Raw genomic sequence first — 20,238 nt, 5'->3', positions numbered from 1 at the left:
GGCTTGGTTCAGTTTAAAGTTCTGATGACAAGGTTAGGCTATGTATAATACATGTATAAGGCTATATTGACTTTTAGATTTCAGCAGGGAAGAAATCTACTGCTCATTTATCAAATGGCAAGATGGGCGGTTTGCTACTTTCAAACACATTACTGGAAAAAATCGATTCTATAGCCTTGGGTCTTTTTGGAGTCGAGGGGTTTGGGCAATATGTGACAGACAATGAGGGCAGTCTTATCTTAATCTCCATTTTTATGACTCTGTGTGTTAACTGTTGCCTCTGCAGATAGCGGTCGCGGCGGCCAAATCCCCCTCCTTAACCGATGACTTATATCTGGACCAGGCAGGATCAGGTTTCCCTGAAGATGATGATGACTTCAACTCTGGATCGGGATCAGGTATCACCTTTCTGTAGAATAAAAAATCATAAATGAGATTTCCGTAATATCTGGGTATTATCCTTTTCACTCCTTATTATCTCACTGATTTCTAGGAGAGCTTTACTTTGGTTTCTTGCTGCTTTGACGTTTGCTCTTAAAAATAGACGGGGGATGTCAACAATGTCTTAAAATATGCTCAGAATATCTTAAAAATTTAATTACTGGTTTAAATACGATCTTAACACGTTAAAAATAAATTCTATAGTCAAATTATATGTACTGTCCAGCGTATTTGTTACACTTTTTACTTTTTTGTATTTAAATGTACTTATTTGTTACTTTTTTTAAAGGCTTTTAAAGAGAATAAATATAGTTGTGCGTAGGTCCTACGGCGTAGCTGCGATGGCGTAGGTTCCGTGTCGGTTTTCATTTATACTTTTGCGTTGTCGTCCGCGTAGACGTGCAAACACACGCGCAGTATCCGCGCATATAACCACAGTAGTAGCGCGACCGTCAATGAAGAAGCAGCTTGCCAAGTTAACCCACAAACAAAGAAAAAAACAGCAATTTGTTGTGTATGATTTGAGAAGACCAGAAGTGATGGGAGTAAATAAACAATGACTTATGTTGTAGTTTGAGTTAAAGCTCACGTAACACACGCTGTTTCTGCATTTCTGATGTTAATCTGGAGTACCTATAGAGTAGTATGACATCCTTTATATCTCTGAAGAGTCTTTAGTTTAATCAGATTTATAAAAGAAAGATTACCTTCACTGAATCTTTCCGATAACGTACGAAAAAATGAAGAAGGAGGAGTTACTTTCGCAGGAGGAGCGAGTACGAGTCATGCAACACTATACAACACTGTTTTAACGTATGATTCACTACATGTTCGTGTCATTTATAAAATATCCACGTGACTATTTCCAACATAAGACAGAAGTCTTACTTACCGCGTGCAACTCGTCATGACCCGGTTGGGAAAATCCACTGAATCAAACACACACGCAAAACTCCGCTGCTACCCCGGATAATAAACTATATCCATTGTTTCCATAAGGCTGGATGTCTTCTCCTTACATCCAAAAACACACTTCTTCTTTCGTGCAATTGTTGACTTTTGAAATTAAACAAAGCTGAGTGGCGTGATAAGCTGTTAGCAGCTCTAGTGTCTACCGCTGATTGACGGGTGGGCGGGGTTTTCCGGGGGAAGTTTTCCGGTGGAAGCCCATATAAAGAAGTGATACGTATCGAAACCCCCGGAAACGTCAGTTAGAACTGTAATCGAAAAAAACTTGCCGAAACTTGTACGAACCCTGGCGAAGTGCATTCGGCACAGAAATACTCTGTAACACGTCCAACTGCTGTTTTGACACTTTGCCTACGTTTAGCATGAGGATGTGTTAATAAGTCAGAATGCTTGAAATACCATTAAACCCCCCCTTTAAATCACTCCTCAACTTGGCCCATCTTTGCTTTCACCGTCGCAAACGGAAATACCTATGACACAGTTTTTTTACCTGACTGGACCAATCACAGCGCTTGCGGTCCGCGTATAACTGACGTGCTGTTAAAAATTTGTGAGGTGCACATCAGGCTACACAGAGCTAGCACAGGCTAGGGATATCCTACGGCGTAGAGCTTACGCACGACTATACTGCCCTCCAAAGGCTAAGTGCAGTATCTACGCAAACACTGAAACTGAGAAAAATGGCTTTAAAGTTTTTTACACCAGCCAGTCAAACACGTTACTGCAATTTTGGCACACACATTTCTCTGAAATGGGACAAAGTTTAACCAGAAGACTTTGTCACAAGACACAACAGATCTCACAAAGCCCATTTTAACCCTTAACTCAATTTTGACCAAATGCGTAGTTACTGCGCTTTCGCTTTGTAGGGCAGTATAAATCCGGCTTAAAGCTGCAGTCCATAACGTTCCCTCTCTATCGCCATCTCTGTTAGAAACATACCATTGCAGGTTACTTTATGTGTATTAAAAAACAGCTGACATTTCTTGTAAAATATTACTAAATATCTGATTTTTGTTTATTTTTATCCAAAAAAGTTATTGATTGCAGCTTTAAGTCAATTTTCTCCCTTTGGAAAACCTCCATCGTATTGAGCACATTACTCTCAGCAATGGTTAATTTTAAGTACACAGTCTAATGCGACAATCTATTGTCTTTCAGGAGCTGGGGACGAGATTGAAGTACCTGTCACAGTAAAAACATTGTTCATCGTGCCTAAAGCGAAGCCCACACAGGACTCCACCAAAGACTTTACACCGAAAGTGGACATATTTACAACGCGCGATGTCCCCAAAGATTCAAAGAAACGAACTAGGATAGAGGTGAGTGTGCTGTAAGGTCTGTTGTCAGTGAAAGTCTGGGTAACACCCTCCTAAACCAAACAGCGCCCCGGCGTTTGATCCCCAAAGCTCAGGTCGATAAAAGTACAGTGTGAGTGTGTGCTTCTGGGGGAGTAGGGGGGGACAATCGCGCTGGGGCATGGTTATTTTAAATCTACTTCATCCTGCTTGTGACCATTACAACTATAATTTCAGTAACACTTCTTGTATCTCTCCAAACAGGCCCCGGTTGTCACAGAGGACCCGCTCAGAAACCCAGCCACAAGTACCACCAGCTCTCCTAGATCCCCCGTGGAAGTCCAATCTGAAAATCTCTTCCAGAGGACAGAGGTTTTGGCAGCTGCGTTGTCTATGATAAGTTGAATTAATTGTATTAATAAGTTGTATTAATCCGTTGCTCTGTAAGATGCTTTGGGTTGGAAACAGTCCAGGTAAATAACGGCAGATGTTTCGAATAGATTTTCGGTTTCAACATTTGCGGGTGTCACCGAGGAATTCTTATTTATAATTCATGGTTCCACAGCATGCACTTCTATAAACTTGACTTACAGCCCACGCTGGGAGCGTTTCGAGTTCACTGCACATTTTGAACCTCAAGAATGCCCTCTTATAATCCGCTTTCTTAACAAAGATGCAAGAAAACCGAGACACAAAACAACACCGTGATTCTCATTTTAGCCCCAGTACACTGAGCTTTTCTGCTTAATATCCTGTCGAACTTCGACAGAATCGCAATGAGATGATACAACCAGTTTCCTGTTTTGGATCGGCACGCTTCCTCTCACCCAGTTTCTCTGCAGGAGTGTCTCTTATTTAATTTTCCAATTTCTGTATACAAAGTCAAGCTAAGTAGGACAGGGATCTGCTTTACATGAGCCACAAAATCCCAGACGCCGCTTTAGTCACGTAGCCCACCAGGGGTGATATTTTCACATATGCGTCTGTTCTTTCTGTGTTTTTGAAGCTTTGATTGTGTTTACAGTGCGCAATATAACACGTGTTGATGTTTCGCACAAAAAACGCGGTATTTTTCACACAATACTCATCTGTATAGTGCAGTTTTCACTGTCCTAAAAACAGGCTGATGTCTTACTTGTCCTATTAAGTTCGTCCTTCAGAAATACGTATCGAGTTCTGATTGTGTAGTTGTGATTCGATAGCAGCTTAGCTTGCCGTTAGCTTAGCTGGCGACTGGCGTGTTCCTGTGGGCGGAGTTTAGTCAAAAAACTGTTCTACTGACATCATTAAAGCAGGAAGTAGAGGACTGTAGTCCAAAGCGGACGTTCCCCGTAGGCGAATTCTGTTAAATAAAATATATCGCCTGGCAGTGAACTTTGAACTTTATCATTTTACAAGGATTATTTATGCTATTATAGCAACATTACACACTAACTAGGGTTTAAAATATGGAATCACCTTTAATTAAAATAAATGGACTCATCAACCCTCCTTAAATCCTCTATTCCAGCTGTCATCGCGGGCGGAGTCATCGGCTTCCTCTTTGCCATCTTCCTCATCCTCCTCTTGGTGTACCGCATGAGAAAGAAGGACGAAGGCAGCTACGACCTCGGAGAGAGGAAGCCCTCCGGAGCGGCCTACCAGAAAGCTCCCACCAAGGAGTTTTACGCATAGACTCACTCGCAAAACCGAGCTTCACCAATCAGAGCGACGGTCTGATATCAGTGACCACGACACGAAACTTGTCCTACGTAAACGTTGTACGTGATTGAGGAAAAAATAACATAAAGGAAAGCTTTTGCATAGAGTATTGTAATTAAGATCTTTTCTTTCCTCTTTTTTTATGAAAAAAAGCGAGCGTTGCTTATTTTATTGCAAATCTCTCTCTGTATTTAAACATTATTTTCTGTGTATTTGAAAAGGCTGAAAAGACAAAAACAACAATCTGTAAAAAGGTGAGGATATTCGCATCCGTCTTCTGTCAAAGGAGCCGTTTTTAGTCGCTGACTACTTTTTAACTGTAGCAGTATGTATTTGTAAAGATAAACTTTAAAGTGGAATAATTGAATATAATTGTTCTGTATCAGTCCTGTTTTCATTTCTCTTTATTTTTTGTTTTTTTGTCGTAGCATGTTGATCATAAAAATGTATTTCGTTAATTTATCTTTTTTTCCGATGTTGGAAAAAATGCCTTTCTGTAGTTTTCAGAACTTTTCTGTCTTTACGGCTTAATGAGCCCATGTAAATGTTTTCCCTGCAGGTTGCAATGTTTATTTTTATTTTACAACTCGGTTACATGGACGATTCGGAGTGATGTTTTGTGCTGCGTCACAGTTCAACGTAGAGCATTCGGTGCTCAGTCCTAGAATTAAATGATTTGAGGTTTCATCAACATTGGAGCCTTGCAGCGTTTGGGGTTTAAAAAATGACCAGTGCCATTCAAGCCTCTCATAAACTGGTTTTGTAGATCTGGAAAGAACCGATGAGCCGGGAGCTTCTCTCCTTTACTCTGTGGTCATGATGAGAGGATGTGACCGGCTCTTAGACACGTGGATAATTGATGAGTAACTGTAAATCTGCTTCTGCTCCATCTGTATCTTTCCTCTCTCGCCCTCTTGTTTCTCTCAGTATGCCCGACTGTGACCAACACCCCTAAGTGACTGTACAGACCCTAACCTAGAAGCTAGCGCTCAACACAGCAAGGTATTGAGAAACCATATAGGCAAACCCAAAGACTCGATTTGATTTTCACATTGCTGCGTGTTCCTTCGGCCACATTTTTGTTTCATTTTAAGCCGTTTCGACATCTGACCGGTGAGTCCAGTTACTTATTCACGTATGGGAAAAATCTATATAGAATTATATATATATAAATGTATATTCACAAATGTTTTAAACCTTCAAAGTGCCTACCATTTGGAAACGTGCAAATGTCTGTTTCGATTCGAGGCGACGCGTACGCCAGAGTGGCTGAAGTGATCGTATTGTGTAAGCACAGCAGACCGAAATGGGTTTTTTAGTTGTACAAAAGCAGACAGTATTGTACCTATAAGTTAAAACAACACTACTGAATAAACATTGTGGCCTAAACATTGCGTGTGAGTTTGTTTGTTTATTTGTCTGTCTGTAGGGAAAAATTTCTTCATCTGTGTCTGGAATCTCTTGCGGGGACTGTAAAATGGGAAATGTAGGGATTAATGCTGAGTGTGTTTACACATGGTGTTAGCGCTACAGATTACTGCTGCATTTATTAATCTTTATAGGTTCTCCTGTGGGATTACTGTGACAAAGCTTAATCCTAGTGCATCTCTTATTCAGATCGCTCTCACGGTTTGTTGGAAATACAAATTATTGACAATGTGGAAACATGAGGAATAATATTTTCCAGGGCCATGATGTTGGTTGTATTTACAACAAAGAGGATGGCATTTTATGTACTTGGTGGGCATTGTTGAAATAATATGATTTTAATAGTAGTCGATTATATTTTAAAGGTACTGTATAGGCCACATGCAAGTAAATTACTGTAATTTATAATATTTGGTGCAGTCATATTAAATAAATCATTTATATTGACTTAAAAGAACCATTTATACGCTTTAAAAATGCTGGGTTATTTTCAACCCAGTTTTGGTTCTAAAATGGATAAGCAAAGCCTGTTGTGTTGTAATTTAACCCTTTGTTGGCTCAAATATAAACATTTTCTTTGTTAATTTAGCTGGGCTTGTCAATTTATGACCCATGGGTTGAAAATAACCCAGAACTTTTTAGTATATACATATTATGTGAATTTAAAGTTATTTAACAAAATGTTTCTGACATTTTTATTTTTGTAACATTACTAACTCTATACAGTACTTTTCTACTGGAATTATGTTATTTGAAACTTGCTGGGAACCATTCAGACCATTGTTTTTTTATTGCTTGTTCAGATTACTCAGTTTGGCAAGTTGGGTAAACGAATTGGACAAAAACTTATATTTATAAGTCCAGTTAACAAAATAATATTTTTTAGTAAGATGATTAGCCTTATTTCATTCGGTGAACACAAAATAATTGACGCCCTTCAACAAAAAAAACTTTAATTTCTTTGTTAAAAGAACATTTTGAAGTTGGATTATTTTTACAGTGCATGTGCTTCACAAAATGGCTATGGCTAGAATTTTTGGCTGAAAAGGCATCAGGGGAAATTTGCATATAATGTGACTATAGTTACTTAAAATGTTATGCTAGATTTACTTAATTTTTTTGCACACATTTAAGCTCACCTGGTAACTTCAGTTTTTGTGTTACACATAATAATATGTTAAGTAGAGGTTGAAAAGTTATAAATACTAAGTTTTTCGTGTTTAATCTAATTACTTTAATAAGTTATGGTTGTTCAGCCAACAAATCGTTATTTTAGAGTGTAGGCTTCACTCTTTTGTGATTTTTTTTTTACCCAGCTGGGTCAAAATGGGACAAACCCAGCCATTTAGTTAAATTAACCCAGAAAGTTTTGTATTTCACCCAGAAATAGGTTGAGACAATCGAGCATTTTGGGTTAACCCTTGTGTTGTTGGGGACATTTTTTTTTGTGTTAATTTTGCAACAACTTTCTATGTGTTTCACCAAATGGAATCATTTTTGCTGACAAATCTTAAATTACTTAATTTTACACTAAATTAAACGGCTGTAAAAAATTCGATTTTTTCAATAAATCTGTTAATCAATCTCAGTACTGATCAAAACCTACGAAATGTTTACAAAAATTCCATGATTTTAACTCTTTAATTGCCAAGTTCTTAAATGGCGGAGTGCACAATGTTTGGAACACTTTGGAAAAGGGAGTTGGGCCAACTACCAAAACATACTCGTAGCCAATCAGCAGTAAGGGGCATGTCTACTAACCGACATCCTTGCCGGAGTTGCGTATGTGTGGGGCGGGTTTATCAAAAGAAGGTCCAGATTCTATTGGAGTAGGGGCGTGTATGTTTAGGTGATTTCAATGTCAACATTTTTAAAATTGTCGGATGTATGCCACTCATATTCATGAAAACACTGGCATACTTTCTCTGTTTATATCTCTGCATTCAATAATGTTGTTTTCCCATACAATCCAGGGGTCAAGCCCAGTCTTAGCCTTGGCAGATGCAAAGGGTTTTACTCTACTCTGTGATCTGTAGCATCTGCCTGAGCCACTCTCATCAAAACATTTCGTCTTCCTTTCACATCTATTCAGCCGGTTTAAACCCCCCCGTTTGTGTTGGGATGATCACGGGCCGAATTTACGGCTCCCTGATCAGCGCCCAGTGTTTGGGTTTGTATGTGTCCATGTCAGAGTGGCCCTCTAATTTATAGCGTCTTTCTCAAATGGGGGAAGCAATTGAGGAGGGAGCAGGAGAAAAGGGGAAATGCATATGGAGCACAAAAGGCCACTGGGGCGTCTCTTTCAAAAACAAGGCCAATTCAGTAAAGAGGGCCAACCGTGGAGGCCAAACCATGCAGAAATGCTATCCCAAGTAAACATACTCTCAGGCTTCGTAAGAGCTTATGAGCTACGGCCAATGGAAGAATTATCTTAAATCTAAAGGCAGATGTATGGCGCAAAATTCAGTGTTTCTTTTGGTTAAGGATTTAAATTCAAAACGGATAGCCGAATGTTGAGTTTTATGTTTTGTTATGTTTTGGAAACACTGTGCAATAAGGTTGTATTTGTTAATATTACTTCATGCATTGGATTAGCTAACTAAAAATGAAAAAATACTCAATTTATTAATATTAATTTTATAATTTACTAATAAATATTTATTCAAATATTGTAACTGTAGCTAGTAAGTTAATGCACACTAAATGAACATAAACAATTGTATTGGCATTAACTGACTTTAAAAAAGATTAATAATAAATTATTAATTAAAATTAAAAATTAAATTAAAATAATAAATAATAAATTGCTTATTAGGTCATGTTAGTTAAAGGTGTAACTTTCATCAAGGATCTCTTGTCATAAATGCAATATAATATATAGGCTATCAATATATTATCTGTGGTGTATAAAGACCTTACATAATGAACTGTTGTTATTATATTATATAAAAATGCAGCATTTATGTCTAATCAACATAATTCCTTTTATAGTACTTTAACTTAACAAATTAAGTTAACAATTTCAAGTTGTTTTAACTTCATGTTAGAATGAGCTTTTTTATATCTACATACACCGTGGGTCTCCTTACATGGAAGTCACCGTCGTGTCTCTACAGGAGCCCTAAATGGACAAACTGTTCTACAGAGCATGCTTCGTCCATACATTGTCTCAGATGACGACATGTTTGTCCTGTGGCGGCTACTGTAGCTTCTCATTGCGTTTCGAAATTGAGGTTGGTTGCAATGTGCAATCTCACCATTAGATGCCGCTAAAGATAGTACATCTTTAATACCTTTGCTAATGTTAACAAATACAACCTTATTGAAGTGTGACTGTTCGTTCACACCAGATGCGGAAAATGCATCAAAAATGCGCTATTCGCGCGTAGTTGGACGATTGATCATTTTGAGTTTACTCTGTTCATTCGCACATAAAGTTCTAGTCATTCGAGACCTTCACGCGTAAATGCGTGTCATTGAAGGGGATTATAAACTTACCAGATTGTTCGACCTCCTCACTTTCTTCCAAACAAGATCCCTTTAATTCCTGTAAAAGTACGAAGATGTCTCTATCGACCAAAACCGCACTAAAGAAGTTTCCAACCATCGGGTGGCGGTCCTGTAGTTCGAGTGAAAACTACAAAAACTTGCTTTACGGCAGACCTACGATCCAATCAGAGCCAGCTATGCTGCAGTATTTACGACAGTGGTAATGGATAATTCCGCTTCTAACCTTTAGGGGGAGCAAAGAGCAAAAACTCTTTAGTGTTGCTTTAAAGTACTGCCCCAGTACCACCCACATGCCTTCCAAAGGCTCATTAACAAACCTAACTTACAAAGTGACTGTCAAGCAGAAAGTGTTATTGAAGTCCGAGGTCAGCCCAAAGTCTAAGGGAGGGGTTTTCAATTTTGCTTCTGAACTTAATTCCATCACTTCACCATAGTACCACTTTGTGTGTACTTTGAGTTGTAAATGCAAATACATACTGAAAGTGCTTATTCGGTCTCTTTCGCTCTGCTCTGACAGGACCTCGCTCATCCACTGAGTCACCAGACATGTTTGCACAGTGAGTATTAGACTCTCCGATGCACATGATCTCTGTCTGAAAGCCACGGTGTCAGGGATAATTCCACACAGTGTTCATTTGTGGAAGGATCCACTCTCCCAGATTAAAGTTTTGACAGGTGGAGAGAAAAACACTCCTCCGCAAAATGGCTTGATGCCGGATTAATTGGTCCCTGTGGGAGAGAGCAGTTCTCCTGCTCTCTCGACTGGAAGGCCACGGTGGATCCTTCACGGAAGTCGGGAGGTTTCGTCACGTCAGAAGCGTGAACGTTTTCATAGCCGCTTAATCCACCAGCTGACATTTCTCTCTGAAAGAGGTCGTTCATTATCATGTTAAACCGAATCTTCTCTCGGTGGAGAAGCGATGTCAAAACCTTTTAAAAGTAACATGATGGTAAGCCGGAAGGAGGCACTTTTACTTTGGCAGCCTTCAAAAAATTGATATTAAGTATAAATCTCCAAGGAGTAGATCTTTTGCTTTCAACAATTTTTAAATCCCACTTAACCCTGGAGGGCTCTTTAAATTGGGTGTTAAAAACCAGTGCTCAGCTAAGGTCAGGTATGTCAGCAACTTCAAACACCTGCCACATTTTAAACAACAAATCAGTTATACAAAAGGTTGGAATTAGACCTTTTCTAATTCATGACACAGGTGCTATTCATTTACGTAATTTCCATAATCCCTAACTCTCAAGTGGGGTTTAAACTCTGAAAGTAAAATGACTTGGTGAAGATGAATAATATTCCTCTCGCTGACAACAAACTCAATTTACAGAAATGACAAGTTTCTCAATTTTCCACTTAATCATTCCCGCTCCTGATTAAACACAGGCTGGTAATGAATGCCAATATGCCACCTTAGTTCCTCTTGATAGGATTTGGAAAATCATTTCTTATGAACTCCGGCTCTCTGGCGTTTTGAGCCACATCTATGAGGTATCATGATTGCACGGTTTAATTTTAATACGCAAAGCTCGCTGTTGCCTCTTTGGAAATTAAAGTTTGCTGTGAATAAAACCCTCGGATGGCTCCCGTTGTAATGATCATGTTTTAATTAAAAGAAAAGCCCAGTAGTAAAAAGAATACAAATTTATTGAATACTCTAGAGGTGCTTGTGTTAAAGTTGAGCAGATGGATTTGGAACAGTCTAACTAGAGGACTCAGAGCCATTTGCGTTGATAACATATGGTACCACATTTGTTGTAAATGAGCCCTGCACAATATTCCAGTAAATGAGGCGGTAATTTGGGGTCTAGGCGACGTCATGTTTAGTCATGTTTTGTTAACCTTTTAGCCGCTGTTCTGGAGCTTTGCTTTTTTGTTTGAGTGGGTTTAACTACACTAAAAAATGCTGTGTTATTTTCCACTCAGCGTTGGGTCAAAAAGGGTCGAGCGCAGATGTTGTGTTAAATTAACCCAGAAAATGTTTATATTTGACCCAACAATGGGTTAATACACCCCGGAATTAGGTTGAAACAACCCAGCATAAGTTAAATTACAAACCAGTGGGCTGGGTTCATCCCTTCTTGACCCAACGCTGGGTTGAAAATAACCCAACATTTTTAAGAGTGTATATGCTACATTTATAGCTTTTTAAAGTGCCCATCTTATGACTGCTTTTCCACAAGTTAAATAGGTGTATGAGTTCCATAAAAAATGTTTCAAAACTTGTTTGCTCGAAATAGCTTGTAGGAAAAGATTGTTACCCATCTCTAGCCTCTGTTTCAGTGCATTTCAGATTGTGCCATTTTGAGGTGGTCATTACATATTTATGAGCTGCTGCCCTTTGGCCACGCCCCACTACTAACGTCATGTGCGCATGCGCAATGGTATCGCGAGCAGTACAGACTGTATTATTATTTTTATATTATATCATATATTATTGCTAACGGTTTACGTATTGCCAACCGACAAATCAAGCAAAAAAGTATCACTAATAAGTACACTCCATGAGAAGAAACTCATGACACATAATGATTCAAATTGTGATGTAGCAGTCTCAACAATACACTCGTTTTGCCCTGGACAACGCTAACATATTCCCATTATGAAACATTTTCAAATGCATTATTTTCGCAAATTAAAGAAATTAAGACATGCGGGGGATGTATACTAATTGTGGCCAGCATGCTAATTGCTAGAAGCTAGCCGGAGGTCCGCCATATCTTGGGAAAGGGATAGAGACTTGGGGGTACGTTAGGCTCGTCGGAGACCTGGTCTTGGTTAGTTTGGCAAAACACTATTACTTAGTAAGTTCATGTAGAATTGTAAAATAAAGTAGTTAAATATTTCTTTTAACTTTCGAAAAGTACAGTAGCTGGTCACTGGCGGTTAGTCACATCATCGTTCTCAATGGCAAATGACTGCTAAAACACACACACAAGTTCATCCACTCGGCGTGCACCAATTCGTGGGCGGGTTGATGTCAGTTTTTTAACGTTGCTAACAATACCTATATAGGCTACTGTCTACAAACATTAATAATATTAACATTACTATACATCGTTAAAAAGGTCTACGGGTTTAGCATCAGTGTATGGTCTCTGTTTTGAGATACAGATGCTCTAGCGTCATAAATGTAGTATTTTGTGACAGAAGTCCAGATGACAACATGAAGAATAAAAACGTGACTTCTTACCTTTGTGATGATATAACGATCGCGAATCGAATCCAGTCTGTTTCAGATGTGTGAATAATCCATGAAAGTCCAATAAAATACATCCAAGGATCATTTTGTCCACAAAGGCGTATAATCCATGAAATATAGATATATAGTCTGTTGTTTACATCAGATTTCGCATGAATGTCCTGTAATAGAATATAACATCGGCTACAATCTGAGGGCTATTTATGTCGTAACACGCTGTATAATAGATTACACTTTAGGTTCCAGTAAACGCATAAACATGCGTTAAAACTAAAAAATTCAAACGGAATGTGACGACAAGGCTAGTTACGTCACAACGGAGCTGATTTTGAAACCGTGCAATCTGAGACTCAAGGCAGAGGACATTCAGGACCTGTATCTCACTCAAAACAGCATGGATGGATTTTTTCCAAGTTTATATGCGTGTGGAAGCACCAGAGACACAAACAGAACACCCCAAAACCCAGAAAAAGGGAATTTTTCATAATATATGCACTTTAACTCTTGTGACAATAAGGAACAAAACCAACCCGCTAGATTGTAATTTAACCTATGCTAGGTTGTTTTAATCCATTGTTGGCATTCTCTACAAAGAGCTGGGTTATTTTTGACCCATCATGGGTAAATATTGGAAAGAACACATGCTAGGTTAAAAATTACCCAATGTTGGGTTGTTGTTATGCAACCAAGGGGTATAATAACTCAGCAGTTGGGTTAAAGCAACCCAGCATTGGGTTAATGTTAAACCAGTTGTGTGTTCTGTCTAATATTTACCCATTAGGGGTCAAAAATAACAAATTTTTAGAGTGCAATGGCGGCTGGTGACTTCTTTTTCAAGGGCGCACGATGCAAAGCTTGTCACAACATGTTTGTAGCCCATCATGTGTGTGGCTCGTCATTTCAAAATAATTGTTAGGCATGTCATGTAAACTTATGTGCATCATGCGTGATGTCAAAATACGAGCCTGCTGCAGACGCTTCAAATGGGTTTATAAAAGAGACGCTCGCGTTTGCCAGATACCCGCTTAATCTTATGTGTATTTAGAGTTTAGTGTTAAGTGAATGTTTTGCAAATATTTTATGAACGTGAGCGTCTCTTTTATCGTAAACCCTTTCTGTGTGTGTACAGCAGGCACGTATTTTGACAAGATGCATTATGGACATTTTTCACATGAGGCAACGAACACATATTTTGGCATGAAGACTGAGAGCAACACACGACCCTCCAAACACATATTTTGAATTCACGCCCCTTGAAAGTGAAGTCACCGTCCGCCACTAATTCTTGGGTCAAAAAATGTTCTAGGTTATTTTATCCCAAATGGGTTCGTCCCTTTTTGACCCAACCATGGGTTGAAAAGAACCCAGCATTTTTTTAGAGTGCAATAAACGGGTTTGGCAAGACTTTTTAATTCCAGATGGTAATGACTCAGAAGAACGCCAACATACTGTTCGCAAAGGTCAAGGGTTCAAACACTTTGATTCCAGGACCCAGGGAACACACATACTGAATGCTTTGGATAAAAGTGTCTCTCCAAAATGTAATGTTACACTGGCATAAATTTCATTGTGTGTTTTGTGGCAACATTTTGGGCTGGATGCTTTCTTTATTGAAGCATGCTTCTGTGCACAAAATCAGTCCAAACATTTTTTTTCTTTTTTGAAAGAGACTGATATGTCGGAGCCGATGGTGTAATGGACGGTGCTCCGACATATGGTGCAGACACACTTCCGGCGACCCGAGTTCGATTCCATGCTTGAGGTCCTTTGCCGATCCCATACCCCTCTCTCCACCCTGTGCTTTCCTGTCATCTCTCTAAATACGTCTATCAAATAAATGTAAAATAACCAAAATATATATATATATATATATATATATATATATATATATATATATATATATATATATATATATATATATATGTGTAAAAAGAAAGAAAGAGACTGATATGGCAAAACCTGACTGGCCTGCATGTAGACCTGAACCCAACCGCACACCTTTTCTAGTGAAATGGAATGCAGATTGTGAGCCAAAGCCTATCAGCCAACATTATTTTCTGACCATAATAATGTTCTTGTGTCTGAGATCCAGCATCAAAAACACATGCTGGTCTTCTCGGCAGTAAGATCAAAGATAAAACTAAACTCTGTGGGATATCTGTGGAATGTTACATTTAGCAAATCTGACTTTCAAGTTATACATTTTAACAGTGTGTAGTGCCACTGGTTTCACAGAATCAGAATGAGCTTTATTCACCAAGTGTGCACCAATACACACAAGTAATTTGTTTCTTTAACAAATATGAAGTCATTGACATAATCTCTTGAAGCACATCAGATGAAAAATGAATCACAAACATGGTTTGGTCAGATTAAAGCATTGAGCCTAATAAAATAATGAATACAATATTTTTATTTATTTATTTATTTTGAAAAATCTAGTTAAAAGAGGTAATTTTGTAAGACATTTAAAGGAATAGTCTACTCATTTTCAATATTAAAATATGTTATTACCTTAACTAAGAATTGTTGATACATCCCTCTATCATCTGTGTGCGTGCACGTAAGCGCTGGAGCGCGTTGCGACGCTACGATAGCATTTAGCTTAGCCCCATTCATTCAATGGTACCATTTAGAGATAAAGTTAGAAGCGACCAAACACATCAACGTTTTTCCTATTTAAGACGAGTAGTTATACGAGCAAGTTTGGTGGTACAAAATAAAACGTAGCGCTTTTCTAAGCGGATTTAAAAGAGGAGCTACATTTTATGGCGTAATAGCACTTTTGGGAGCACTTCGACTCGGCGCAGTAACATCCTCCCTCTCCCATTATGAGAGGGAGAAGGGGAGCGGACTTTTCAGGTGAGTCGAAGTACTCCCAAAAGTGCCACCACGCCACAAAATATAGTTCCTCTTTTAAATCCGCTTAGAAAAGCGCTACGTTTTATTTTGTACCACCAAACTTGCTCGTATAATTACTTGTCTTAAATAGGAAAAACGTTGATGTGTTTGGTCACTTCTAACTTTATCTCTAAATGGTACCATTGAATGAATGGGGCTAAGCTAAATGCTATCGAAGCGCCTCAGCGTGCTCCAGCGCTTATGTGCACGCACACAGATGATAGAGGGATGTATCAACAATTCTTAGTTAAGGTAATAACATATTTTAATAATGAAAATGAGTAGACTATTCCTTTAATATACCTGGGTCTTTCCAGATATAGGAGTTTATTTTAAAACACAATTCTGTCATCATTTACTCATTTTCCCTTATGTTGTTCTCAACCTGTATACATTTTTCTTTATTCTGTTTAATAAGAAGATATGAAGAGTTTGGTTCCAAAACGTGATAAATGCCATTTAAAAAAAAATTGTTAACACCAAAATCAGTATTGTATCAGGTCAGTATTAAAAAGTAATTTTTTTATGCAAAATCGGATATCCACCGTGTTATTCTGTCACCTTTTCTCCCTTTTTTCCCAAAACGCAATAAACGCCACTCCTCCTTCTCTGCAGAATGCACAAAATCCGCTCAACAAATCACAGCACACCATTCCACGCATTGTAAATAATAATGGTGGTGCGTTCAAAACACACAGAATCCTAGTTTTCCCTCATCTTCTTTGTACTTCGTGATCAACAAACAAACAAAAACAAAATAATACTTTTGATGGCATTGATAAACATGTGATGATTTTCTGTGGCAAGGAAAAAACGTAAGCCACTCAGGCGACTGAAAAATGGCGGCTGTTGCTTGTTCTCCCGACAGCATGAAGTTTCTGTCATGTTAACACATTGACCACAGGGGATCTTATGAAAAACTTTCCATTATTTTACACAAAGTCAACGAAAATCGAGCAGGACCAAATAATTTTACAGCTGATCACTGTCAAAAAAGTTCAGCGACAATGTCCCAAGGGTGACAGCAGCAATGACAGCGTTCATAATATGACAAATGTTTTGATTAATGGCATTAATGTTTATTTTTTAAATCAGTGTATACCAGTGGTTTTCAAACTGGGGGCCGCGAGATGGTGCCAGGGGGGCCCCAGTTTTATGACATTTTATAAAATACATGAATTTATCAGGAATTCTGTGTAATTAAATCTAAAAAATAATAAGCCAACTAACCAACAGCACTACTAGGTATAATTTTATGTTTTTTTAATTAAAATATTACATTTTAAAACTGTTTTTGTCATAAATTTTCTTTCGGGGGGGGCCGCGAAAAAATGCACTGTGCACAAGGGGGGCCACACGCTGAAAAAGTTTGGGAACCACTGGTGTATACCACTAGTCAACTAAATAAATTTTTTTTCCATTTCTAATTATACTATTTAGGATATTCCATAAACCTTTCATATTATTTTTATTAATCTCTAATATCTTAGGGTCTCATAATACCTATTAATTTATTCTTGTACTTTTTATTTTCTGCTTCTGGGGTACGATATTTAATAAATTGTCTATAGAGTGTGTTTTTCTTCTTACAGGCATTAAATAAACCTTTTGTGATCCATGGACTATTTGTTTGATTACGTGTGTTTCTATATTGTTTTACAGGACAGTTTTTATCATATAATGATGCAAAGACATTTAGAAATTCATTATATGCTTTATCAACATCCTCCTCTTCATATACTAAATTCCAATTTTGTTCCAATAGTTCATTCTTAAAAGCATTTATACTTTCTGCCGTTCTTACTCTTTTGTATGAAGTGATATAACTGCTATCATTGGATTTCCTATACTTACAGTGATAAAAAATAAAAACAGGAAGATGATCACTAATGTCGTTATATAATAGTCCGCTCTCTATATTGTTATCCATAATATTTGAAAATATATTATCAATTAATGTAGCACTAAGATGTGATTCTACTGGGTCTACTGACTGTTGGATACAAACCCATGCTATACATTATATTAATAAAATCATCTGTTAATTTATGCTTTTTTGGATTTAGTTAATCTATATTTAAGTCTCCACATATGAACATAGTCTTTTGGGATGCTTTTGTGAATAGTTTTTCCATCCAATCATTAAATATTTCAATGTTTGCTCCAGGAGTTCTGTATATACAACTCACAACAATGTTCTTTAACTTTTCCAAGCATATTTCTATTGTAATACATTCCAACAAGTCACCACCTTGACTGTTATGCACATATATTGCCACACCTCCTCCATTTCTATTCACTCTATTTCTGTAATTCAGTTCATAGTCATCAATCTCAAAATCCACCCCTTTATCATCATTAATATATATATATATATATATCTTAAATAATCTTTAATGCTTTGGAAATTGGCATATAAACTTCTACTATTAAAGTGGATTATTGAAATATCTTGCACTAGTTGGAATTTTATATTGAATTGTTCATCTGTATAATAGCTACAACTGTTATTAATATTAATCAACAAATTATTTTCTGGATCAATATGATTTTCCATGTCTTGCATTTTGTACTCATTATATACAAAATGTTCTAATTATGCATTACATAACTTGTTTCCAGCAACTGACATCTTTTAGTCATTTATGCTCTTTGTCTTCTTTCGTTACTTTCTTGCATTACCTTTCTTGTTTTCCTTACTGATATTTCTCCAACTCCTCCAGATCCCTAATAACTAGCACTTTGGCTTGCTCTGGTGATCCATTCGTCTTGATAAATATTTTGCAGTTGGCTGTCCATGTGGATTGTAGTTTTTTCTGCTTTCTAAGGAGTCGGGCCATTCTGGCAATGTCAGCGTTTTTTTGGTCAAATGTTCGTTCAGATAGACATTCGTGCCTTTCAGTCGTCTTCCTTGTTTCAACAGTTCAATATAACATGGCAAAAATGAATTCACATTTATTTATTGATTTAATAGATTTATAGCATTTTGAAAAACTAAAACTTGCATTTTGCGGAAAAAATAATCAGTTTTTATAATAAATCTTTGAAAATCAAATTATGGATTTAAATTTTGAATGTTATTATAACCTAAAGATGCTATGTGAAAGTTTCTAACAGAAAATATTGGTTTTCATCTTGTCACTTTTTTGGATACCGCTCCATTGAGCTATAATTATGAGGCGTGTCTCAACCGAAAAATGCCTCTGCACTCAATTGGATAGACCTACGACCAATCACAGCAACGGAGTGTGTGACGTATGTTGAAATTACGTCTTTGCAGCCTGACCGAACTGCTAGTTATTTCGCTACAATGACACTAACATTGTGATTATACTGAGTTAGCGAATGTACATCAACACCTATTATGTTTACCACATTTCGTTTATATCACAACATGAAGTATTTACTAAGTCATAGAGTAAGACTATCTCTTACCATTCATCCACGACGATACCCATTACGTTTGCTTGAAAATATTGGAGCCTAGCATGTCCCTCCACTTATTCAGCAACCACGATTCCGGGCTTCCGAAAAGAAGCTGGCAACGACCGCTAATTATATCCATCTCGTCGTGCACGCTGAGTTGCATCGCGTGATAACATTAGCCATTTCAGTTGCGACCAACTTTTGCCGAATAGGAAGGACGGCAAAAACATCAACAAATGCCCTGCTCGCGTTTCTCTGTTCCTCTTTTAAAATCAATGCTCTGTCGATATCTTTTAGAACAGACTCAATGTCAGAATCCACACATCTGAACTCTACAGCGGCAGCCATTCAACACACGCGCTCTTTGGTGACGTGGTTCATTACGTTACTGTTGATTAACTGTTCTTCATCCTATAAAGCCCGCCCTGACAATTTGATTGGTTCGACCAGCATTTGTCCTAGCATAGTAGCTCCTCAACGCAGAAACCCCAGACCCATCTTCCCGTTTACAAAATCTTGTGGGCGGGGCTAAGATCGGCTGGCACCCAGGCTAACATTTTTATTAAAATAAGTCAATTTATTGCGTTTTGGAACCAAATTCTTCACTTTTTTGATTAATGATGGTAACTACAGAGTTGCCTACCTATTGACTGCCATAGTAGTATAAACAAATACTGTATAGTAAGTTTCCTTAAAGGGAAAAATTTTAATTCTGTCATCATTTACGCTCATGTTGATCTAAACCTGTAAGAGTTTCTTTATTCTGTTGAACACAAAAGAAGATTTTGATTAATGATGGTAACCACACAGTTGACGATACCCATTGAGTTCCATAGTAGGCAAAACAAATACCGTCATTTATCAAAATATCTTCTTTTGTGTTGAACAGAATAAAGACACTCATACAGGTTTGAGGGTGAGTAAAGGATGACAGAATTTTCATTTTTGGGTAAACTATCCCTTTAAACTATAGGCTCCATTGTACTAATACATTTCATTTAAACTATGACAGGAATTATGGGAAAACGGCTTGATTTCTTTATATTCTGTCAGATGAAAATCAATAGCATCTGACAGAAAGCAGCCCCAATTCTATGATTCCTTTTATTTATGTGTCCTGGGTTTTGACAAATTAAGCAATCAGCTGGAGATTTGTTCCTCTGTGTTTTCGATTACCTATTGCAGGCTTTTCAAGAGTATATTTACAGTAATTTGTCATGTTCACTGCTGTAAGGCTCTCTGGCAGCTTTATTCTCTAAGGTCCCTCTAAAGTTAATGATCGCAATGTTCTTTCTCTATTATTGTAATTTAGGCCTGTACAGTTTTTGGACCCAATGGACAGATGTGCAAATCCACTTATC

General features: G+C 37.6%; 1 protein-coding gene across 1 annotated transcript in view; it reads left to right on the top strand.

Annotated features, from left to right (window-relative positions):
• Positions 1-5,798, top strand: part of sdc2 (syndecan 2) — a 37,947-nt gene extending 32,149 nt beyond the window's left edge. The window contains exons 2-5 of the mRNA XM_073858352.1: positions 287-398; positions 2,572-2,732; positions 2,973-3,093; positions 4,222-5,798. Coding sequence (XP_073714453.1) covers positions 287-398; positions 2,572-2,732; positions 2,973-3,093; positions 4,222-4,382 — 555 coding nt within the window. The 3' untranslated portion in view covers positions 4,383-5,798. The remainder of the gene's footprint in view (positions 1-286; positions 399-2,571; positions 2,733-2,972; positions 3,094-4,221) is intronic.
• The last annotated feature ends 14,440 nt before the right edge of the window (positions 5,799-20,238 follow it).

Source organism: Misgurnus anguillicaudatus, chromosome 20 (genome assembly GCF_027580225.2).
Source record: "Misgurnus anguillicaudatus chromosome 20, ASM2758022v2, whole genome shotgun sequence".
Lineage (NCBI taxonomy): Eukaryota > Metazoa > Chordata > Actinopteri > Cypriniformes > Cobitidae > Misgurnus > Misgurnus anguillicaudatus.
This window is presented reverse-complemented; position numbering and strand designations above follow the sequence as displayed.